Source organism: Bos grunniens, chromosome 15 (genome assembly GCF_055505025.1).
Source record: "Bos grunniens cultivar Pamir isolate PY7600 chromosome 15, Bosgru_T2T1.0, whole genome shotgun sequence".
In the NCBI taxonomy this organism is placed as follows: domain Eukaryota; kingdom Metazoa; phylum Chordata; class Mammalia; order Artiodactyla; family Bovidae; genus Bos; species Bos grunniens.
In genome coordinates, this window is record NC_141179.1 from 65,315,268 (window position 1) to 65,340,441 (window position 25,174).

General features: G+C 48.6%; 1 protein-coding gene across 3 annotated transcripts in view; it reads right to left on the minus strand.

The window, feature by feature from the left end:
* ABTB2 (ankyrin repeat and BTB domain containing 2) overlaps window positions 1-25,174 on the minus strand; it is a 187,029-nt gene that overhangs the window by 42,693 nt on the left and 119,162 nt on the right. For all 3 annotated transcript variants that reach the window (XM_086341123.1, XM_086341125.1, XM_086341124.1), the window contains exons 2-3: window positions 7,720-7,866; window positions 284-497 (exon numbers count right to left, since the gene is read on the minus strand). In XM_086341123.1, the coding sequence (XP_086197249.1) occupies window positions 284-497; window positions 7,720-7,866 (361 nt within the window). The remainder of the gene's footprint in view (window positions 1-283; window positions 498-7,719; window positions 7,867-25,174) is intronic.

Below are 25,174 nucleotides of genomic sequence, written 5' to 3' on the forward strand. Positions count from 1 at the left end.
TGAATTTCTGAGAGCCCAGGTGATGAGTGCTAGAGCTGAGAGGGGCCAAAGCCCAACTTCGGAGCCTCAGCAACCCACAATACATCAGTCCAGGGTCAACAAGCCCCGCTGCACTCCAGGGCCAGACCTTCCTCCATCTGAATGCACAGTCCTCGCCGTGTCAGGCCACCTCCCCACAGGCAAACAGGCCAGGGTCAGGGCTCTTCGGCCACCTTGTCAGGCACTCCACACGCACACGGGGTCGCGTGGCCCACCAGGTACGCAGCCCAAGGCAGAGCCCTACCGTTCATTGTTCAGCGCCATCCTCGGGGGGTCCAGGTTGGGGTTCTCCATGGACTCCATCTGTGGACACCGCAGGAAATAGTACAGTGTGTGGAGGGCGTCGGGGGACCAGGTGATGGGCTGGGGCGGCTGCCGGGCCTGGCGGGCGGGGCTGGAGCCTGGACACAGCGGGTGGCGGCCCTGCATGTGGTGCATGGCGCGCGAGACCAGGTCACCTGGCGGGGAGGCGGGCAGGAGAGAGCGGGAGAAACAGAAAACGTTTGAGTCGCCAGTGCACATTCTTCCAAGGATCCTTGCTGGCTAGAGGAACAGTGCCTAAGCTGGCATGCATAATTACTGTTTACCCAGAGGCAGCAGGTGGAGGTGGCAACTGTCACCCAGACGCACAATAGCAATCTAGATTCCCTTTCACTTCCAGTCCTGCCCTAACAGTTCAATGAAACACTTGGCAGGGCCCGGCCCCACCAGACCTTATGCTAATACAGTTTCTTTTTCAACATCCCCACTCTCTCCACCATCCCACGGGCCTGCTCCCGGCTCCGACCATGGGAATCTCTCTGGGCCTCTCCTCTCAGCCTCTAATTCCCGTGCCAGGCTGTGTGGTGGTTCTTTCCCGTGCTGTCTGGGGCAGTTCAAGTACTTCTTTTTTTGTTAATTATTTTTAAAATTTTTGGCTGCGTGGGCCCTTTGCTGTGGTGTGTGGGCTTTCTCTAGATGCAATGGGGGGCTTCTCTCCAGTTGCGGCCCTCGGGTTTTTGTTGCAGAGCATGGGCTCTACAGCATACGGGCTCAGTAGTTGAGGAGTGAGGGGTTAGCTTCCCCGTGGCATGTAGGATCTTAGTTTCCTGACCAAAGTTGGAACACACATCCTCAGCATTGGAAGGCGGATTCTTAACCACTAGACCACCAGGGGAGTCCCCGAAGTGCAGGTACTTCTGCAGAAAAGGGCTTCCCTTTCTAATGGCCCCAAGGAAAACTCTTACCACCACTGTCCACTATGCTTACTATGTGCTGGGTGTTCCATTGTTCTAGAAAAAGGATTTAATTTGATTTGTACACTGCTGGGGTCCAAGTATATCCCCATTTTACAGATGAAGAAACTGAGGTTCATCTAGTAAGTAAATATTTACTGACCTCATGCATTTCCCTGGTCACAGGGATACCACGGTGTCCAGAGGTTAAGTAAATGGTGGAGTCTAGATTTGAATCCACATCTGTGTGTCTCCAAAGTCCATGAACTGAGAGGAGGCCCAGGCCACGGCCTGCCCTCCTGAAGGTTGTGGGGTCCTCAGGTTCCTATATCCTGTGCTGTGATTCTTCCCCAGTCAAGTCTTTTCAACACCCCACCAGCTTAGGACAGGAAACATCCCATCATTGTGTGAGGCCACAATGCTGAGAAAGGATGGTGAAACAACCCCAGGCACCCGCGGGCCCCTCGCTCTAGGAAAAGTGGCGCCTTCCGTTCTTCTCAGGCCTGAGAACTCAGAGGAGCGTCCCCTGCGGGTCAGCTTCCTACACCCCCATGCAGTTCCTCACAGATAGCCCCCTGGATAGAAAGCCTCTGCGCAAAGCTGAACCTATGGAGGGAGAAACCAGCAGGTTTTATTATGGCAGGTGAAGTGTCATTTGATGTTGGCAGGACCAAATAAATCATTCACTTATTCCCTTAAGCTTCCCTGCAGAGCATCTGGGTCCAGTACCCTGTTCCACGTATCCCTGGGGCCCTGTACAGGTTCTACTGCACAACAGGTGCTCAGCAAACATCTGAAGAATGAAAACGTAGCCTTACACATTCACTTCATTCTGAAACATTTCTGGTGGTACTTGACTTGAGCTCATCAGATGCCAAGTCCTCCCATGGCCACCAGAGTGACAACATTTGGTTTCCAAGCAGGGACAGTGACAGTCCTGGAACTAGAGCCCTCCACGCAGGGAAAGAGCCCTCCATGTCCCCTCACCCCTGGGTCCTCACTCCTCTCTATACAGCGGACCCTGCTCAGCCCACAGCTGTAGCTTGGGTGCCTCCTGCCAGATCCCAGGGCCAAGAGGGCTGAGAGCACCGAGTCCCTGATACCTGCCTGGTTCCATCCCCAAAACTGACTTAATTGGCCTGGGGCAGAACCCAGGTGTCTATAGTTTGTAAAACTTCCCTTGCTGAATCTAATGTCCAGTCAGATTTGAGAATCATCAGGTAAGTGGATTAAAAGCGTAGATTCCAGAGTCAGACCTGCCTGGGTTTCAAACTGTGTGCCTTCTGTAAGTTACTTATCAAAGCCTCAGTTTCCTTATCTGTAAAATAATTGCTTCTAACCACAAGTTCTGAGAATTCAAATAAATAACCAACGTGAAGGACTTAACATCATGCTTGGCACAAAGGGCTTGGTAAAGTTAAATACATCACCATTATTATTCCTGTCCTTTGTTGTTGTTATCCTTCTAGACTACAGGCCACCTTGTCATGCTCTTTCTCCTAGGACCTCTGCCTGCAGTCAAGTGCTTCTCCACCTTTCCCAGGACAGGAGGAGTCCAGCCCTGCAATGTCAAATCCCAGCTCTGCCCTCAGGTCCTGGGTGGTAGAAACTGGTCCCAATAACCCCAGGCCAAGCCGCCTCCCAGAAGCTAGTTGCAGAGCTACGTTGGCTGCAATAAGTTGAAACCCGGCTCCCGTATCTCCAGGTCTGAATGTCATAACCGTTGGCACGACCACAGCACCATGAGGAGAATTCAGAGTCCCTGATAGCATCAAAGAAACCTTGGTGAAATATCATTTCAAAGTTTGATAAGGTAGAAGTCGTTACCATTCTTTACATTTAAGATTATTGCGCTTTCTGGTGTAGACCCTGTGGCAGCACGTTTCCAGCCAGAATGCAGGCAAGAAAGTCAAGGAAGGGACAGAGGTGTCTCCTAAGAATTCCCTAAAAGGGAAGCCAGGAAGAGAGAGGCTTCCTGAAAGTTCAGAAAACCATGAAGGCATGGGAACTAGAGATGGAGACCCTGGATACTTCGCTCCAAGCCAAGCTGCAGGTGGCCAGTCTCTCTCAAAGACCAAAAAAACAGATGCCTGCAGACAACTCTGATCAGGCATCTAAAGACTTAGGCTGCGCTGCAGCGCCGTGTAACAGGCAAAGACAGCCGCGTGCTCTGGATGGTCTCCCTGAGAGACTGTCCTCCCTGCCACTTTCTATTTTCTAGGCTTCGTGACAGACATGAAAAGATAGGACAAAATCTCTAGTCAACCACCCCATCAGTGAGGCATTTCCATTTCATAGATGAGGACACAGGCTTACACAAGTTACATGTGTCCAGGGGCACAAGCAGCGAGGGGACCAGTCAGGATTTGAACTGTGGTCCCTGTGTACCCAACACATGCTCTCGAGCATTGCAACACTGCTTACTCGAAGGGCGGTCTGCAGACTGGAACAGGTCTGTGAAACTGGTGGTTACTGGTTCAGAAGTTCAATTCAGAAACTGAAAGTGAGCTTGAAAAAATTTCCAGAGCAGCCTGACAGAGTGATTTTTATGCCTATTTAATCTAATAATAAAATAAGATGACTTGCATCTGACCTGCACTTTATTTTGTGTTTCTAGACATTCCTTTTTATTTTATAAAAGTTTCAGTTTGCAATAGAGCTATGCTAAGTTGCTTTAGTTATCTCCAACTCTGGAGACCCCATGGACTGTAGCCTGCCAGGCTCCTCTGTCCATGGGATTCTCTAGGAAGAATACTGGAGTGGGATGTCATACCCTCCTCCAGGGGATCTTCCCAACCCAGGGATCGAACCCACATCTCTTGCATCTCCTGCATTGGCAGGCAGGTTCTTTACCACTAGCGCCACTTGGGAAGCCCAACAGAGCTGAGGATATACCACTCCTGGCCCATCACCACAGTGAGTTTGAGAAGCTGTGGCCCAACGGGGCTGTGCTATTGGTTTGGCACAACTGGGCTCTCAGAGCTGCTTCTGACATGTCTTTGTACTAGAGAATCAATTGACCCTAAGCTTGATGAGACTTCAGTCTAAAGCCCAGGAACACCCAGGAGCAGGGAGAAACACCCTTTCTGCTTGCTAGTCATGAGAGCCTTGATCAGAGGTGCTATGGGTTCCCTCTGGGCTGTCTAACGCCCATCTGGAGCCATTGGATAAAAAGAGCAGGGGAGAGACTTCCCTGGTGGCCCAGTGCCTAACACTTTGCACTCCCAATGCAGGGGGCCTGGTTCAATCCCTGGTCAAGGAACTAGATCCCACATACCACAATTAAGGGTCTGCAAACTGCACCTAAAGATCCCACATGCTGCAACTAAGATCTGGTGCAATAAAAAAAAAAAAAAAAAAAAAGAGCAGGGATAACCTGGGATTTAACACTGTCTCCAAAATGAGGCCCACACCACCTGGTTCCCTTTAAAAAAGTGTTTCATTTCTTTCTTATTCCCTCCCATTTACATTCTCATAAGTAGAGAGGGACAGAGGAAAAGACAAGTGGCTGGAGCTCCCTGTGCAGCAGATACAAGAGTGAGACTTCCTGACCTACCTGGCAGGCTGGTCCTGGCAAGGTGCAGCGAGAGGATGCATGTTAAACCCGGGCTAAACTCTCAGGGACGAGGTACTCAGTGCCAAGTATCACTAGCCTCATTAAGTTCTTTAGTCTCGGAGGGAAAAACTGCAATATCTGCCTCCACCTTCAGCTTCTTCCTCTTTCATGATGATTAGCAAAAACACTGGTTTCAGAGTGAGAGAGCTTGGGAGTTGTGCAACATGACACAGCCAGTTGGGTCGTTGGTGAAAGATGCTCTGGGCATCCTTCTTACCTTTGGCCTGAGGAATGGCTGAGCCAGGATAAGGACCAATCCTAGGTGGGCTTTAGGAGGCAAAAACTGGGTGACAGACGATTCATTGGGCTTCCCAGGTGGCACCAGTGGTAAAGAAGCTGCCTGCCAATGCAGGACAGACAGGTTCGATCTCTGGGTTGGGAAGATCCCCTGCAGGAGGGCATGGTAACCCACTCCAGTATTCTTGCCTGGAGAATCCCATGGACAGAGAAGCCTGGTGGTTTACAGTTCATAGGGTCACCAAGAGTTGGACACAACTGGAGTGACTCAGCACGCAGCGAATTCATTTCTACACACACATGGCTCAGATACTGTCCTCAACACTAGAGATACGTACTCCAGGGGTACAACAGAGAAGGTCTGCACTCTTGTGATGGTGACTTTCTAATCACATGGGCGAGATGACCAACTACTCACCTGCCAAGTGTCCATTAGTGCTTGGAATAAACCAAAGCCGTAAGATGGGGCACAGAGGAGTGAGGGTGGGACCTGGAGTCTCTGCAGGGTTTGTGGGCAAGGCCTGTCTAGTAAGTGTTATTTGGCAGAAATTTGGAGAACGTGCCATGATTGGGCACCTGGGGGAAACGGTCACGGGCAGAGGAACGACTAGTGCAAAGGCCCTGGCGGGGGAGGATCTTGGCCAGGAGACCAGGGTGGTTTGCAGGGCGGTCAGCAAGAGAAGAATAGTAGGTGATGAAGCCAGATGGATGACATCTCCAGTCCCGGATTTCATGAGTGTGTTGGAAAGCCATGGGGAGAATGGAGGGGATACTGAGCAGCAGAGTGACATAATCCAATTTGGGTTTTAAATAGCCCTGGTTTGGGCTGAGTTGTTGGAAGTGAAGGTGTTGAAAGGAGAAAACCAAAAATCGGGATAGTTTTAGAAGGTAGAAACAACAGGACTTGGTCCCTGGGCTGAGTGACAAGGACAGAAAGATGACAAGCCTGTCCCCTGAGAGTAGTTTCTGAATGCCCCCCTTGTGTCTGACTGTGGTTTGTAACGGGCATGGAGACTACCACAACAAAGGGCTCTATGATAAAAGTCAAGATCAGATTCCAATCTTGACCTCAGCTGCCTTGAGATGCTGGTGGCTGGGCCGTTAGCCACGTCTAGGAAGCCCATGCGTGAGTGTGTGCTAAGTCACTTGAGTCGACTCTTTGCGACCCTATGGGCTATAGCAAACCATAGCCCTAAGTAATTCAGAGCTTTGCTAAAGCTAGACACAGCAGGAGTCAAGCCCTCACTTGGATTCTTCCAATCAGCAGTCTGACTTGGGGGCAATGACTTTTCCTCTTGAAGCCTCAGTTCCCTCACCAGGACTGCTGAGCTGTTCTGCAGAGGAAATGAGATCACGTGACTAAGGTGCTTTATACAGTGCCTTGCATACACTAAGTGCTCACAATGTTCCGAATGTGAAACAAAACCCAAGTGCTCTCCAGTGGACTGAAGCCTACATATGTTCCCCATTGTCCTCGGGCCAGGAGAGTTCATCACACAGACTCTGCGTAGCTCCAAAGACAGCCCACACACCCAAGCCCACTTCCTGCAGGGGTCCCAAGGGGCAGGGGACCCAGGTGGCCATGCTGGAATGCCCCTAGGAGACAAAGAGCCTGAAGTCCCGCTTTCTGAACCAGCCCTTTTACCAATCTGCTCTGTGACCTTGAACCAGGCACCTTTACTTCCTGTCCTGGGAGGGAAGGAAGGCTGGGGGCAGGAAGGAGGAAGCTGTGTCCTAAAGAAGCAGAAAGGCTTGCCATTCACTATTCAGGGGCCAGAAACCTCAGAGAAATCACAAGCGGAAAAGGCAGGAGCAGAGTGAAACTCCATCTGTTTCCACGCTGTGTGCTACGACCCCAGGAGGGTGTGCCCACCCTCTGCTGGGTGGGCTTATGACACAGGAAGGGAGAACTGAGGAGGCTGAGAGTGCAGTTTGATTGCTCAAATAATCGGGATAACGAGAGGGAGAGACTGGGGGCACGGGGATCTCTGGCCTCCTAACACACTTTTTTGAAGCAGCTGTCAAGCGGTAATGACCTAGACCCATGGGTTTCCCAGTGTGTTTCAGAGAGCCCCGAGGTCCTGGGGGATGCCCAGGGCGCAGCAGGGCTGAGTCCGCAGACCACACCCGCCTTCTGCCAGCCAGAGAAGTTCTGCTTTTTTCTTCTTTTTTTTATGTTGAGGCTTCAGGACATGCGTTCTTTCTAACACTGGCTATAAATTCAGAGTCTTTGGGGCCAGGCAGGTAAAATAAATGCGTGAGACAGGTCAGCTATGAGATACCGAGGTATGTGACAATGAAGGGAACGCCTGCTGTCCCCTTAGCTACCGCTCGGCTCCCCTGATCACCAGCATTCAGGGCTGGGGCACAGTTGTGTCAGATGGTCTGATTTCTCTAGAGAAACCAGAGATCTGGGTTTGGATGTGATTAAAGGCACCTCCTGGTCAATCCACGCATGAGTGTGGGCCACTGGTTTGCAACCTCTGGCCTTAAAGGATGGACAGTTTTCGGAGAAGGCAGGACACGGGCAGAGGAGGAGGAAGCCAGGACCCAGAAGGCGGGCTCTTCCCCACCTCTCCCTCGGGGCCAGCGGGCTGTGGGGGCTCCACTCACTCAGCTCAGAGATGCTCCCCACACAGGTGGCCAGGAGGGACTGCTCCAGGGTCCGGAGCTCCAGCTGCGCGTAGGCGTCGGCTCTCTCGTCGTGGCCCAGGGACCCCCCGTTGTAGGGGCTGAAGTATGCGGGGAGGGAGAGGACACCTGTGGGGAGACAAGGTGGATGTCAGTGAGTATAATCAATAAACAATCGATGATAAGAATAAAATAGTTTTATTTGAGCCAAATGGAGGACTACCCTAGAAGTGTGCTGCCCAGATTACTCTGAGAAACTGCTTCAGAGAAGCAGAGTCTTCAGCACAGTTTTGTACCTTGTCAGAATAAAGAATATTAAACAAGTCAGTGTTACATCTCTTCAAAGTGTGAAAAGAAAAAGAAAAGAACAGACCGGCATGTACACAGAGTCATTAAGGCCTTTGCACCTGGGAAGGGAGTCTTCATCATCCAGGGAGAGCCAGTAGCAGCATCCCAGGAAGAGGGGCATTTCATCTTTATTTTTCCATTTTTTTAAAAAGATTTTTTTGGCTGTGGACCAGTTTTAAAGTCTTCATTGAATTTGTTACAACACTGCTTCCGTTTTATGTTTCAGTGTTTTAGCATGTGGGATCTTAGTTCCACAACCAGGGATCGAGCCCCCACCCCCGCACTGGAAGTGAACTCTGAACCACTGGACTGCCAGGGAAGTCCTTAAACTTTATTTTTAACGTAGACATTATTTGCTTCCGGTCAATGTGCCCTTTTCTTCAGCAATTAAAGCAGATGTACAGTGTATGTTTGATAGGCCACAGGTTATTTTGGTTAGCATAAAATTCAAGTTAGGGACTTTCCTGGTGGCCCAGTGGCTAAGACACCAAGCTTCCAATGCAGGAGGCCTAGGTTCGACCTCTGGTCGGGAAACTGGATCCTGCATGCTGCAACAACTAAAGATCCCACATGCCAAAATGAAAACCCAGAGCTGCCAAATAAACAAACAAACAGCAACAAAAAAATCAAATTAACTCATGTATAAGCCAGAATGACTTCCTTATATCTCAGTATGTGAAAATGTCTTTTATCAACAAGTCGCCTGAGGAAGGAAGCAAAGCTGGAAATCCACAGCCCTGTTTCCCATCTGGTGGAGTGGGCCAATTGCAAGGTTCCACTTAGGACAGCTGACGTTTAACTGTGGCCGGTGCTGCGGGAGCCAGAAGGCGGGGTGGTCCACCTGCACATGCGGTTTAAAGCGGTGGAGATCACCCCTTCTTGAAGCTGCATAAGGAACTGGCCTCCAGACACCCGTGGGCCACACAAGCATTCACTCATCCCTTCCCCTCTTCACTCACTGAATATTCAGAGTGCTTCCCAGGCATTGTGCGGTCTTCAGGATTCCAGGGTGACAAAGAGACCCGGCGTTGTCCTCACATTGCTCAGGGAATGGGGAATCAGATACAAAGGTCCACCCCGCCCACCCAAAGGCCAGCATCACCCCCGGAGTCCTCTCACTTCCTCATGCTGCCCACACACCACCCCCTTCTCCTTCTCCAAGCCAAGAACAGGACTAAGAGAAACCAGAAAAAAGGATGCTGGCTTCCCCCACTCCAGCCACTGGCCAAGGCCAATTAGTGTTTTTCATTAGCACTTCAACAACAGAGGAGCCGAGCTGTCAGAATCAATCCCAGAGGGTGACAGCGTGTAAATTTCTTCAACTCACTGTGTGGCTTCTTTGAAAACACCAGAGAAGCAAAATCAGACTGGCTTAAAACTGAGGTATTGGTTGTTGAGGCATGTAGCCACAGAGATTCCCAGTTTTTGATAACCACTATTTCTTTGATCAAGGCATCTTTGTCCAACCCCCTTGAACTTTTTTTTTTTTGAAAAAGCAAAATACCCACAGGAATTTAATCAGTCACTTTGGGAAAAATCTCTTAAAATTCCTTGAGATAATGGGAGAGCCCCTGGGATGTGGCCAAATCTGGGCTAGGATTCCCTATCCTGCCCACAGAAATTGTCACAAGGATGACAACAGCCATGGGTCCCGCAGCAAAGAGCTTAAGACAGGGCCTTGGAGCTGGAGCCTTTGGGTTCATGATTCTGGCTCTGTCACTGAACCAGCTGTGTGATCCTGGGCAAGTTACTTCACTTCTCTGTGCCTCAGATTCCTCACGTAACTACAGATAACAAAGGCTACTGAGCTTACAGTGTGGCAGTGCAGAATGACTTGAGTTGGTGAATGTCAACGCTTGGACTGCTGTGAGGTTCAGAGTTAAAGGCTCTTCAGTTGCTATTACAGGTATTTTTCCTATGTGTTGGGAACGCAGACTTCATGTATTATTCTTTCAACAAGGTAGGCACCTCTGTCTCCATTTTAGATACTGTGCAGAGAGTTTTAATAACTTGCTGTACTAAGTGGCAGAGCTGGGATTTGAATCCAGGTCTGACTGGCCCTAGAATATATGCATTTCACCCCTCTGTGAGCCCAGATTCACACCACCAAGCTCACCTATGGCTGTCCTGATTCAGGGCTGTTTTCCTGCTCGGTTCACTCCAGAAGTCCCTGTGCTGGGCCTCACACACAGGGAAGTCTTCCTCCTGCCAGATCCTGGCAGCGGACTTTGACCAGTCTCAAGGTTCAGCTGCCGTGCAGCCCTGCCCCACTAGCCTGCCCTTCCCCCAACCCCGCCTCCAGGCCTCCTCTGCGCTCCCTCTCTGCCCTGCTGTGTGCCTGAGACCTGCGCCCTGAGTCTCCCTTCGACCCTTCCAGGATGGCAGTGGTGACTGACCTGGCAAAGCAGGGCATCAAAGCTCTGTTTCCAGTGGGAGGACGAGGGTATGAGTGGGTCCCCAAAGGGGAACCTCTCCCTGACAGCTGAGGACCCAAACACATTAGGAAGGGCTGGCTCTGGGCATTAAAACAAGTAAAACAAAAGACAACCCCCACCCACCCACCCCCTCAACTAAAAAAGCTCAACCCCACGGACAGCCCAAACATTTGGGAGAGTCTCTATGCAACGAGAGGTCCTAATGCAGGCCTCACTCTCCCCCTTCTCTTCATTATTAATCCACAGAAACAATGCCGGGGACATGTGGATCAAATTTACAGTGCTTAGGGCAAGGGAATAGGAAGGTCAGCTGATTTGTCAAAGGATTCCCAGAGAGAAATATTATGTCAGTGGATCTAGTAACAAGAGCTGACAACTCCATTAATAATTGTTCCCACTTTCCCAGTCATCACCCACCCAAAGGGGCTTTCACTTAATACTGTGGCAAAGGTAATTACGAGCCTCTTATTAATAATAGTAACTGATGGCATCACAGCTTTTGCATAGTACCTTTTGCTTTTAAGAGACTTCTAACACCGAGTACGTAATTTATTCTCCTTTCAAGGGAGGTAGGGCGGTCATTATCAGTAATAGCCACTGCTGACTTTTATAGCAGGCTCGCTATGTGCCAGGATTGTGGTAACTGTGTATGCAAGATCACATTCAATTCCCAAGGCTTCATGAGGTAATGTCTGCACCCATCTTATAGATGAGAAAACCAAGGCCCCCGCCCCCAAAGTTAAGTGATCTTCCCAAGGTTATTGAGGGTCAGGAACTGAACTGGGGCTAGATGTCAATCTCTTGAGTCTCAAGATGTCGAAATAAAAATGATGTCCTAACTTTGACCACCTTGTCCTTTAGTTAGAGAATGAGGATGTGTGCAAGAAAAGGGGTTCTGTTCTGTTTGGGCCTGGAGTCTGAGAGGAGGAAATATAAAGATCCAGAAATACAACTTTCTTTTTTTAATGTGTCTCCAGGCACCACCTGCCAAGGATCCCCGGAGGCCTCACATGAAGCTCTACAGACAGAAGGCCATCTCTCATTCCCCTTGATTTTTCCAGAACGCAGTTCCACAGCTTGCCTTCTGAATCTGCTGAGTCTGTCCCCTAAGAAAGGTTTTTTTTTGGTCAATGTGAAATTCTTCTCTCTCCCACACAAGCCTGTTCTTCAGCCGTTCTCACTGGAGATGGAAAACGTTTGCCTTAAGTTCTCTCAACACTGTGACTTCTTTGCCCACAGAAATTCCCAGCTTTATGACATGGGCCTGGGGCAAGGTTATTTTGGAAAAAGGGCTTTCCAAAAAAACAAAAACAAAAAACAAAAGAAAGGCAAAGCATCCCCCTTCCCTTTACTAAAATCCTTAGAAAAAACTGTTTATTTCAGTCATGATGGAAAAGAAAGCAAGTCCGAGTGAAACCTTTATTCCTTTACTAGTTAATAAGGACACCCAAATCAATCCCTATTGAACACTGTAAAAGTTACAGAGAAAACCCACATGCATGGCTCAGATCATTGCCGTGAAATGAACTACTTCGTGAGAAGCAGGGAAGAAGTAGACAAGATCCAAGCATCCGCTGCCTCTCTCATCTCCAAAATCAGCATTTCTGTTGAAACAAGGTTCCACCCCATCTGCTTTGGCTCTATGCGAAGCCTCTAGGTTTCTCAATCTACACACACAATCACAATCTTCCGTCACTCCATTTTTCTCAAGCAGGTTGCCCAACCCTTGAATCTCAGAACTCATTATCTCATTCCCCAAAGCCGCCAGTCCCTTCTCTGAGCACAGCACCGCATCCACCCAGTTGCCCAAGGACAGACCTATGAGTCATTCTTATCAACTCTCTCCCTCCTCCCCCACACATCCAACCAACCGCCAAGTCCTGCTGCTCTCACACCTTCCTATCTCAAAACTCTGTCACTGCTGGTTCGGGCTTCCCTCTGGATCCTGCAAGCGGCCCCTCCTGTCTCCCACCTCCATCTCACCCTGACATCCCTTACTCTGGCCGTGGGTGCTAAGTCGCTTCGGTCATGTCCCCACGGACTGTAGCCCCCCAGGCTGCCTTGTCCATGGGATTCTCCAGGCAAGAATACTGGAGTGGATGGCCATATCCACTCCAGGGGATCTTCCCGACCCAGGGATAGAACCCCCTGCGTCTCCTACATCTCCTGCACTGGCAGGTGGGGTCTTTACCACTAGCGCCACCTGGAAAGCCCAAGTAACTAGCGTTACTCTGGATACACACTCTTCTTTTCTCTGGCTTTAAACTCTTCAATGACTCCCCAGCTCCTGAATAGGTTCAAAGACCTTTCCACAGATAAGAATAGATAATATTCTTCTCTCTGTGATACTTAGGCATGAAAATAATTCTGCCAGTAAAGGGGGAAATTCCCAGCATTCTCAAGAAATCAGCAGAGTTAAGAAGCCTACGCACACCTGATCCTGGTTTCTCAAGCTGTTTTCTGGGTTTGGTCACTTGGCTCTGCTTCAGTCTCAGGTTCCTTCCCAGGTGATTCTCCACCAGTCCCCAGAGAGGGCGCCATAGAGTCAGATGGGAAATTCAGGACCTAGAAGACGAGTCCTGCCTTCTTTCTGGTAGTCAACCAGGAATTCAAGCTGGGTTTCAGATTGCAGAGGTGCTGGTTCCTCCAAGCAAGGAAGCAACAAGGCAGAAGCCAGTGGACTGCACACTGGGTTGACAGACCAGACCTTCAGTGCTAAGGATTTTCAGAAGCAGGACTCAGCCCAAACACCAAATCAATGGGGATTTCATTCTCTTCTCTGTAAGATAAGGTGGTCAGTTGGATGGCCTCTTAAGTCTGATGCAGCACTAAAGTATACACTTCAAAACCTTTTCCCCTACTTTCATTTCACTATTTAACTTCTGAATTGTCAACAGTGGCAACAAATAGGCCCTGATAGTATTATTTCCTATGATTTCATTCTCCCCCAGTTATAACAACACTCTCTCCCCATACATACATATACACACAAAATTGTAATGTAAAGATAAGCTTCTTTTGTGAAAACTAGATAGATTTACAGTTCAGTTTTTACGACCAGTCATCAACAGGCCATCAAGGTGAACCTATTCGCAGGGCAGCAATGGAGACGCACACATAGAGGAACCGACTTCTGGACAAGGGTGGGTGGGAGGAAGGAGAGGGTGAGACGAATGGAGACAGTAGCACGGAAGTATATACTAACACATATACAATAAATAGCCAATAGAAATTGGCTCTGTAACAACCTAGAGGGGTGGGAAAGGGTGGGAGGTGGGTTCAGGAGGGACACCAATGGCTAATCCATGTTGATGTATGACAGATATCAAACCAATATTGTAATGCAATCAATTAAAAATAAATAATAAAATTAAAAGTGGGAAAATTTTAAAAAGGTCATCAAGACTGTAACTTAACTGTCCCCTCAACTTGACATTCCATTCCCAGAGCTCTGTGCAGACTTGCAAATGTTGTTTCCAGGGAGCTGTGACTGTGGTGGAGCCAGAGACCTGTGCAAGCCCGTGTGCCTAGCACCCTCTCCTGTCCCCGGCTCCTACACACTTTCCCCTGACTCGCTAGCCGCCTCAGGGAAGCTCATTTGTGAAGACAGCAAAGGCCACTGTCTGTCTCCTGCTTCTTTAAAATGAAACCCAGGATGCAGAGGATTGCTCTTTTACTGCCCTTGAGAGGAAACTTGGCAGGGCATCTTTTTGCCAGTTTTCTTAGGAGCTGGAAGCTTGGGTGGGGTTCAATCCATAAGCTTCTGAAAATAAAAATTATATTGCCCCACTGAACAGTTTCCAAATAGCTCACATAATCCAGCCATTTTAATTTTTTTAAAAAAGTGTTTCCATTCTCCGATCTGGAGTTTTATATATAGTACATTTAATGCCCAGTTTTTGTATATTAGTCACACTGAACAAAGTGCTGAAGAGTTAAAGCCGGAATATTTTCCAGAGAGACCCAAATGGAATATAAGGACAGTTGATTAAAAAAAAAAAACCCACTTCACTGAATGGTGTCTCTCCTGATAGTCCAAGTTCAAAGAGATTGGGGGAGGAGTATTGAAACAGGGGAAAGATGAAGGAAATAAGGAGGAAAACCTAGAACTGGAATGAAATCTGCTGACTTGATGAACTATCAGTCTTCCCTGTAAAAATGGTTCCTCAAGAGAAATCAAATTCTCGTGTCATTCTCAGCCAGCACCCACCTAAAGATGAGAGCACCATCCTGTGAGGCCCAAGAGTTCAAGAGAGGAGCAAAGGTGGGGAGACGGGAAGAGAGAAGAGTGGGGTCCCCGTTGAGTTTGGGAAGCAGGTTTGACCCACGAGTTAGTAATGGAGATGGCTGACCCCACACGGGCAGCACTACCAGTCAGATGAAGCAGCATTTGAGCCCCTGTGAAGACCCTGGGAGTGGTCTCATCACTGTCGGCCAGTACTGTTACTCGCCCCTTTTTACCAGTGAGGGACACTGTGGTTTGGATGGCACTGGTCACTTGGCGAAGGTCACCAAGTTAGTGGCGGAAGTGGGATTCAGACTCAGCCTGCCCATCCTTCGAGTCCACACTGCCTCTCCCATGGGGCTCTGTCCACAAGCTCAGGGATAGGAGATTTCTTCACTGCTTACCAGTCCCATTAGGACTGCCCTTTCCCCTTCTTCCTCAAGGTCAGGAAATTAAAAGCAAACATAGCCATGCTCTGGTTAACACTCCACTCTAAGTTATCAGAACGCCACCAGGGCTGAAGGTGGTCTTCTGGTTAAGAGAGGCCCAGAGGGCTGGGAGCTTGCCATTAAACCGTGAAAATAATAACGGTTTATGACTGCCCAGGGAGCCAGGGGCCAGAGGACCCAGGGCAAGATCAAAGGCTGATGAAGTGCAACATGCTTGTTGCCAGAACCAAATTCTCTTTAAAAAGATGGTTAAAAAAAAGAAATGGTAAAAAAAGCAAACCTCACAGTGAATACTGGGCTGGAATTCATCTCTCTTTGGAATCCTTGACAGTCTTGGGCCTGCTGGTGGGGCTCCAGCTTGGGGAGCTGGCCCTGGGCTGCCTCTCTTCCCTCCAGTTGGCAGCAGCACCTCTGAACTCAGGACTGGCTCACCCAATTCCCAGGCGGCTCCAAGCAGGGTGAAGATTTAGATGGAGAGAGGGGCCCCCAGAGGAAAAAAAAAAAAACAGACCAACAAAGCAGTGGGGGGTGAACATGAAATCTCCACTAGGAATGCCACCTCACAGGCATTTTGGTGATTTGTTTAATTAAAGTTCATATCAGTTCCATCCCAGACCCAGAGTATGAATACACCCCTAAAAGAAGGAGTTAAGATCATGACTGGCTGCTTAATTGTTTTGAAGTAAAGATGTAACAAAATGCAGCCTGTTCATTGCCATTTCCCTCCTTTGCAAGAGAGTAAAGCCAGAGTAACCAAGCAGATCAATTTCAGGAAATTAAACCTAAAGGTGAACTCTGGAAAACTCAGCACCAGTCACAACATGGGGCAGTATGGAGTGCAGAACTCACACGTGGACCACTGAGCTTTTTCCTGTGGAATAAGATCCCTGCGGTGTTTAGAGTACTTTTTAAGAGATTCTGGGTGGCCTATCTCCAAAGTATTGATGTAAAGCATCAAGAACTTGAGTGACCCAGGAAGCCTGAATCTTGCAACTGCCACCTCTTAAAAAAAAGGAAAACCCACCACGTGACCATGGTCCTTTGTCAAATGCCGTCCTTGACCCATGGTGACTGAGCACGCCAGTTCCTGTGAGCCAAGGACAACATCCATCCACATTTGTATAAAGGCAACAGCACATTTAACATGCAAACACACACAGTCATCACCCTGAAATATCAACCCTTCCCCCAGCTCATGCACACATCACCACGGCGAGAGCGGTTCTCTCTATGCTAGGGGTATAAGAAGGTTTTGAACTACTACACTTTCTAAACTTTATACAAATTTGATTTATTGGTGTTGTAAAAAGTGACTGTTATAAGAGAAATAGGGGACGAGACGGGGGAGATATACTTAGAAGGAGAAGAGAATGACAGATCATTTCTTCTGAGTACAGGAATATCTATAATTTCAAATATGGCAGAAAGTTAACGGAAATTAAGTTTTCATATAAGAAAACAAATGAATGTTTTGGAAAAAAACAAAACTATGATCTAATTACTTATAAAGAGCCCAGAACAAAGGTCATTTAATGTAAAAGTTATTCCTGCACGGGAGAATTTGAGGTGGTTTTTTTCCCTCCATTAGTCATCATACTTTTTTTTCTACTGATTAAAAAATGAACATACGTATTTTAATAAACATAAAACCATTATTACAACTGTTGTGAGCTCATGGAGGCACAAAAAGCAAATAGAAAAAAACCTAATTGTTTTACATAAATGTTAATAAAAAAAATAAGGAAAAGAAACTCAGAAGTTGCTGCAAGTTTCATTCCAAGAATCAGCCTCGCTAAAGGCCAGCTCCTTTACCTGGCCAGATGGTGGTGACGGAGGAGCCATCTCCTGTGGCATCCTGCTAACACTCGGCCCAGCCGTGTACACACTGAACCTGTGTGATCATGACGCACCTACCCACACAGTGGCCTCAGCCGCCAGTAGAAGCTGCAAAGTGCCAGGACTGAGAGGTCCCAGAGCTGGGGGGAGAGCTGGGGGAAATCTTAATGTCACAGGAATCACCAAGCGTGAAAAGGGGGGCTTGCCACTGCCATTGCTGGGGTGGGGGCAAAGGTGGGCGCACGGATGGGAGGGAAGGCAAAGCTCCTCCTGGGAGTGATCCCTGAGCTACATCCCAGCGAGAGCAGTGCTGCCAGCAGGTAAAAGAGGCGGGTGGAAGACGTCTCCACGTGTCAGCCCAAAGGAAGGAGAGGGATAAATCAGCCTGAGCACAAGTCATTCCTTGGGGATTAAGAAAAAAGAGGCAAGCATCATAAAGTCCAGGGCAGATGGCCAAGATATTTATTAATAGAATATGAGCACATTAGTCAGAAATGTACTGTGCTAGAGCCCCTCTAAAAATATAACCTGCTTTGGTTTAGATCTTTCAGGTGATTTACGAACATGAATCAGAGGGAAGAAGGTTTAAAACTCAGCTATGAATCTTATTAACTGTGTAACTTTGGACTAGTTACTTAACTTCTCTGAGCCTCAATTTGTTCATCTGTATATAGGTCCATCTAGTCAAAGCTATGGTTTTCCCAGTAGTCATGTATAGATGTGAGAGTTGGACCATAAAGAAAGCTGAGCACTGAAGAATTGATGCTTTTGAACTGTGGTGCTGGAGAAGACTCTTGAAAGTCCCTTTAGATTGCAAGGAGATCCAACCAGTCAATCTTAAAGGAAATCAAACCTGAATATTCATTGGGAGGGCTGATGCTGAAGCTGAAACTCCAATACTTTGGCCACCTGATGTGAAGAACTGACTCATTGAAAAAGACCCTGATGTGGAGACAGATTGAAGACAGGAGAAGGGGACAACAGAGGATGAGATGGCTGGATGGCATCACCAACTTGATGGACATGAACTTGAGCAAGCTCTGGGAGTTAGTGATGGACAGGGAAGCCTCATGTGCTGTAGTCCATGGGGTTGCAAAGAATCGGACACGACTGAGCGACTGAACTGAACTGATATAGGCCTAATAATAGCTCCTAGTTCACAGGATTATTTGAGAATTAGAAGTTATGTAAGAATTTAGCAAAATGCCTGAAACATAGCAAACATGTAATAAATGGGATATTCTTATAAAAGACTTCACTGATTTCCAGGGCCAATGGCTTTGGGATAAAGTCATCAGATTCCATATAAAAGTAATATCACTATTTGCAGGAAGTAAGGGACCCAAGGCCAACCTATCCCATTATTTACCTAAAGGCCTGTGCTGATAGAGAGTTATGCTTTACTCACCACAGATGGATCATTTACTCTGCATTCATTCACTCCCTTCTTCTGTTTACTGATGACCTAATAATCTGCCAGAAGAGGCTAAGTTCTGGGGATTGAAAAGTAAACAGGACATTGTCTCGACCTCTTGATGTTTGCAGTCTAGTGAAGAAGGGCAGACAGTAAACCAGCCAAGTCAATAATATGGGAAAAGGGCTACATGGAGTTGGACCAAAGAGCCAGAGGAGGGAATCTAAGTGGACTATGTAGGCCGAGTAGTCAAGGAAGGCTTCCTGAAGGAAGAGACATAGCTGGTGAGTGGACGTCAGTTGGATGGGGCTTTCAAGCAGGCGAAGGGCCTGTATAGGGAGGATCTGGGGCAGTGATAGGCTGGGGAGGGGTCCCCTGGGACTTGCCATGAAGCTGTATTTGTAGAGTCAGCACGTTATTCATACTTAGACTATGTGTTTATTTGGGGCAGCCTGGGAGGTGGCTAAGGGAGATCACTGTCCTCCCTCCACCCACCCTTGGAGCCAATATGAAGCTGGGATCAGTGAACTTTTCCTGCAAAGGGTCAGAGAGTAAATACTTTTGGCTGTGCGGGTCTTGGCTACAACTGCTCAACTCTGCCAGTGTAATGCGCATACACATGGGCACAGATTTTTAAAAGATAATCTTCCCTATTTTTAAAGTAATTAAAAAAAACACTACTTGGCTGCTCTAGGTCTTAGTTGCAGCATTCAAACTCTTAGTTGTGGCATGTGGGGTCTACTTTCCTCATCAAGGATCAACCTGGGCTCCCTGCATTTGGGAGTGTGGAGTCTTAGCCACTGGACACCAGGGAAGTCTCCACATGGGCACAGATGTGGAATTTTATATCACCTTCATGTGTCACAAACTAGTCTTTTAATACTTTTTCAAACATTTAAAAATATAAAACTAATTACTGGCTTGCAGGCTATACAAAAAAACAGGTGTCAGGTGGGATCAGGCCCCAGGTCTGCGCTTGTCCACCTCACTACTAATCCAGAGCCCCTCAGAGGGATGCAGAGGGTAACTCGAAGGGATGGGCGTGTGTAACAGGCCTCCTGGGGAGGAACCAGGGAGGTGGACACTGGTCACCTCCAGTGACCAGGAATCTAAGGGGCTGGGACTCTGTCCTGAGAGCAAGGAGGACTCATTGAAGGGGTTTCACCAAGTGAATGATAGGGTCATACACACACTGAGACAGATAAATCGGGCAGCAGTGTGGAAAGGGGTGGGAAGGAGTTAGATTAGAGAACCCCACTGAAGGCTGAAGACATCTTCTTTGTCAGGGAATTCACAGTATAAAAATCCACCTGGGCTACTGCTTTGACTCTTATTTCAACAAAGCTGCTCATTCCTTTTAAGCTTTTGCACTAAGCACTTAAACATCAAAGATGGAGATAAAATTTTGGAACTAAAATTCATTAAGGAATCATTTTTAAGACCAGAGAAGTGAAAAACATGTTGGACTACTTTTAAAATTGGTGATGTTTCCGGATGAAATTAAACCAGTTGGCAAATTTCAGTCTCAGTTGTTATGGCTCCAAAAGGTAATTCACAAAGAATGAGAGAATTCAACACATGCTTTAAAATCTGGGCCAACAAAAGACATCCCCATGCCAAGTGGGTTGGGGACACCAGAGCCCAGAGTGGAAGTCACTCCCTCATCAGCTCATATATGGCACAAATGGGCATGCCCATGAACCACCCTGCCCTCCCGCCCCAGGAAGGGCAGCTTGCAGGTAGCTAAAACCCACAGACTGAGAACACATACTCTAAGGCCATGGGACCTTCTGTCCCAAGGTGGACTGATGACTTCAAATAAGGAACAAGTATCTAAGTAGGCTCAGGGAATGTTAGCACTGTGCTTTTCCCATCACTCATTCACCCACTCAAACCTTCATCACATGTCTATTAATTACACTGAGCTTAGTGCTAGAAATACAGAGGTAAGACCCAGGTCCCTGACACTAGAGGAGAGGAAAAACATGTAGACAGATAGCAAAAGGCACCGTAAGAAATGGTAGAGGAGAGGGCTCTGCAGTAGGTACTAGAAGCTTATAAGGAATTTGAAGAGAGGGCTTTTGCTACGTGCCGTCATCATCAGCAAGGGAAGAAAAATAACAGGATGCTTCACAAAGCCCCTGCTTACTCCAAGAACACTAAAGGCACTGAACAGACTTTATGAGTTGCAAACAGTCCCTGGTCATCTCGTGGCTGGGCAACATCACACAACACGGGGTGGGCTGAAGGTGGGGAGGAGGTGCAGGGATGGATGTCCCCACAGAAAGCTCATTCTCAGGACAGGGACACCCAAACCTCACTGGCTCTCTCCCAGGAGCCCATGATCTTCCCATCTTCAAGATGCATGAAAACTTTCAGCTTATTATCCGGATATTTGAAATTGCCTGATGTTCTCAGTGACCTATCCAATGTTGTCCTTCTCCCTGGCTAAGAGAACCCTGATACTACCCAGGATGACTTGCAGTACAAGCCTGGGGGGCCCCCTTCCCAGACTCCTTTACAGCTGTGCAACATGATTTTGGACAATGAGACACAAACTCAGGACATCGGGGGTTCTGGAGAGTGCTGCTTTTCCCTATCTAAAAGGCTGTCCAGCTTGCAGGACCTTCGTGTTTTTCCTGGTCTTAAATGTGACACGCTGTCTGAAGGACAGCAGCAGCCGTTATGCCTCCGGGAGGCAGGCCACCATGCAGGGCGTGGAGCTACAGGAAGGGACAAGACCAGAGCCTACGTGCTGAGGATGGCAGAGCAGAAAGTAGAAAGAGCCTGGGTCTCTGACCATCTCGCTGAGCAAGCTAGCTACCACCAGCAACTGCCAATCTCTGAACTTGTTACAGGAGAAAAATACCACAGAGCAGGTGGCGTGAACAACAGAAGCTTGTTTTCTCACAGTTCTGGAGGGTAGACGTCTGAGATCGAGGTGTGGGGAGGGCTGCTTTCTTCCTCTGATGCCTCTCTCCTGGGCTGTCTTCACCCTGGGTCTTCATGTGGTCTTCCCTGCGTGTCTGTGCCCTGATCACCCTTTATAAGAACACCAGTCGGACTGGATTCGGGCCCACTCACAGGACTTCATTTTTACCTTAATTACCTTAAACAGAGTCACATTCTGATGTGCTGGGGGGTAGAACTTCAACCTATGAATTTTGTGTGCATGAGTGTGTGCTAAGTCGCTACTGTCATGTCCAGCTCTTTGCGACCCCATGGACTGTAGCCCACCAGGCCTCCTCTGTCCATGGGATTCTGCAGGCAAGAACACTGGAGTGGGTTGCCAAGCCCTCCTCTAGGGGATCTTCCCGCCCCAGGGATTGAACCTGTGTCTCTTACGTCTCTTGCCCTGGCAGGCGGCTTCTTTACCACTTCTTTACCACTAGCACCTGGGAAGCTCCAGTGAATTTTGGAGGGTCACAATTCAGATCACCATAGTAGTTTTCTCTGACTTGCAGATGAAGTAACTTTTCTAGTACAGATGGTTTCTGCAAATCATTAGTTTGCAAAAAAAATTTTTTTAAACCATGGAACCGTTTGTTCAAATGAAATCATATCATGAGTCTGATGCAGGGCCCCTGCATCTCTATAGAGATTGAAAATGTGAGCTCACCGCCTCCTCTCTGTGGCACTGACCGTGCACATGCCAGACAGGAACTCTGCTAAGAACAGAGTATTCTGGCCCATGTGGTCTAGTTCCCCATGAGCCTGACATGACTGCAGCAACTCCAGCTCTCATTTTGTTCAGCATAAGGGCTGGAATCTCCCTTCACCGGGGAATCTTCCTGGCAGACCATCTATCAGCAGAACGCCACTCACAGACTTTTTTCTTTTCTTTTGGCCATGCTACATGGCTTGTGGGATCTTAGTTTCCCAACCAGGGATTGAACCCGTGCCCTCGGGCATGAGAGCATGGAGTCCTACCACGGCAGAATCCCCACAGCTTATTTCCATTTAAAAAAATGCTGAAAGGCAAAAAGAAGAGAATAAAAATAGTAATTTTACCACCCTGAAATAATCACCATTGACATTATAGTTTAATATCTTTTTGCACTTTGCTTTGGAGTGTGTGTGCATATTTTTCTGCATGCTTGCATACTTTTAAGAAATTAATACTTTAATCACCCTTTTCCACTTAATATTTCACAGACATCTTTCCAAGGCCCCAAATATGATTTCACGTTATCCCTCTCAATGGCTACAGCACACTCCATTCTAAAGGCTCACAGTACCAAGTGCTGTTATTTTAGGTAAGTCAGGAGAGTCCCACGATATGACTTCACCGTGGGCAGTGGCCTCCTGGTCACATCAAACCCCAGCGCTTGAGCACTGACAGGACCCCTGCTTGTGGTCCCAGCCCTAGAACTGAGCCTCGAATATCCACGTGGAACCTGCCAGAGAGAGGTGACTCTAACGGCCTCATGATAGACGTTGGCATCATCTCATTCTGAATTTGAGGACCGGGTGTTCACAAAAACTGAACTAAAGCAGCAGGAAGAGGTGGCATTTCCTCACAGGTGTCTGTGGGTTGCAGACTCTGGCTCCCAGAGGCCTTGGAGGGCTAACTATGGGTCTATCATTCAGTCAGGGAGCAACCAGGCCATCTGGTCTACTGACATCCAGCTCTGGATGTGCACCACAGGCCCGCTCCTTTCCTCCCGCCAGGAAAGCTGGAACCCCCTGTGCCTTCCACGCAGAAGCCAAATGGGAAGGTCTTGCTAAGCCCCCAGGGGTTTCTGCGGCATGCTGCCTGGGAAGAGAGGCCTGTCCTTGGGGAGTGCGTTTGTCCGCGGCCCTGGGTGCCTAGAGCCGTGGCCCGTCTGCAGAGCTGGACGTGACCCTGTGTACTTCTTCAGGCTTTGGCCGGAGTCCCTCCCTGTTTGTTTTACAAACTCCTACTTAGAGTCTCAAATTAGGCTCATTAAAAAGCCAGCTCCCCACGGGGCTATAAATGTCACATAGACAAGCAGAGCGTTAGTTTACAAGGCTGGCGAGTGATCCGCCCACCATGATGGCCTGGACCTGGTGGATACAGTGAATCAGCCTGATCGGGCAGTACCCCCTCCTCCACTAAGGCTGTGTCAGCCACCGGCCAGAGAAGAGGCAGGCCAAGCACGGCCTTCCCGGCCAGCTGGGCTGGATCGCACTTGGATTTGAGCAACATAACTAACAGCAGGGAAAGAACTGCCTCTCTGACACCCTCTGCAGCTCTCAGCTTTTTCTCGCTTTCTTTGCAGCACCCCAAGTCTGCGTCCAAACCCCTATAACCATTCTTACAGGCAGAGGCGGTTGCCAACAACATAGCTCCCCACATTCCCACTCACACCTTACGCAGATTAACCTTGTCTTTCTGTGGGGGTGTTTCTCCTGCCTGGGTGGCTCCAGTGGGCTCCTGTTCTAGCTCCGGCAGCTCTGCTTTGCAGCTCATGCCCCTGTGAGGGGTTGTGCCCTGCAGGCGGAAGGCTGCAGTGAATGGAGGGCAGAGAAAAGTGGACTCCTGCTTCCCAGCATCAACCTCATTATTCGAGTCACTGACCAGTCAGCATGCCGCAGATGACTCTGAGGTGAAAGCAATGTCACCTTAGAGACCTTACTGTCCACCCCCAGGCTCCGTGCCAGATGGTCAAGGTGAGAAAGCATCAAAATCTTAACTGCCTAGACTAAAATTTCAAGAGATCACTTTTCTGTCCCTGGGCTTTACTATAACACACATGGCATCTCTTCCTTCCAAACTCAGAAGAGCCTGACATGTATTTATTAACAGCCAAGGCTGCAAAGGACTACAGAAACCATCCAGCCTCTCATTTTCACATCCCCGTGACTCGTCTTTATTTAATACGCTGCCACTATGGTATCAATATTCACCACACCCCAGACAGATGGCACTGTCTCATCAGTCCCTGATGTTTGACATTCCCACACGACACCCTGAGTAGCTGCCTGAGGACTCAGTTCTGGTGATCAGGAGCTCGTGTGCAGCCCCAGCTGCTAGAAAGTTCTCATTTAATCCCACCTGTCTTGTTGCAGCTTCTGCCCCTTGTCTTGTGTCCACACCAGTAAACTGACTCCCCTTTCCATGCTGGGGCCCCTCCCTCCACCACAGGTCCTCACCTGGTGTGATTCTAGCCCACTGAGATCTGGGAGCCCAGGACTCAAGCACACCCCTGGAATAGGTTATATGCGTCTATCCCAACTGGTTCAGAAGAGCAGAGGATGGTCCACTCCCCTCTTTCCAGATTCTGAAATACTCATGATTGCAGTCTCTGCACTGGCGGCAACCCCCGTTCCTGTCCTTCCTCTTTCTACCCAGTGACTGCTCAACACCTTCTTCCCAGAGCTGTTGCAGACCATGGCACAGTGGTCACGAGTACAAGCTTATGGGTTGGGCAGACCCAGCCTCAAATCTGGCTCTATCACTTACTCACCCTGTGGCCTTGGACATGTGACACTTTGTCAGAGCCTCAGTTTCCCCATCTGTAGAATGGGGATAACACCTGCTCTCAGAGAGCACCCGTGACAGTCAGTTGAGACCCCAGGAACGCACAGTGCTGGGCACATGATACAAGGACAGTGTCCTTGTCTGTGCCATCGTCCCCATCATGTGAGGATGTGGTCTTTTACCACCATTGCCCTTGGCCCTCTCCCAGGGTTCTCAGGCTCCCACAGGAGCTACTGTGATATCGACAACCCTTTTACCAGAAGCTTATGAAGGGCAGAGGCTATG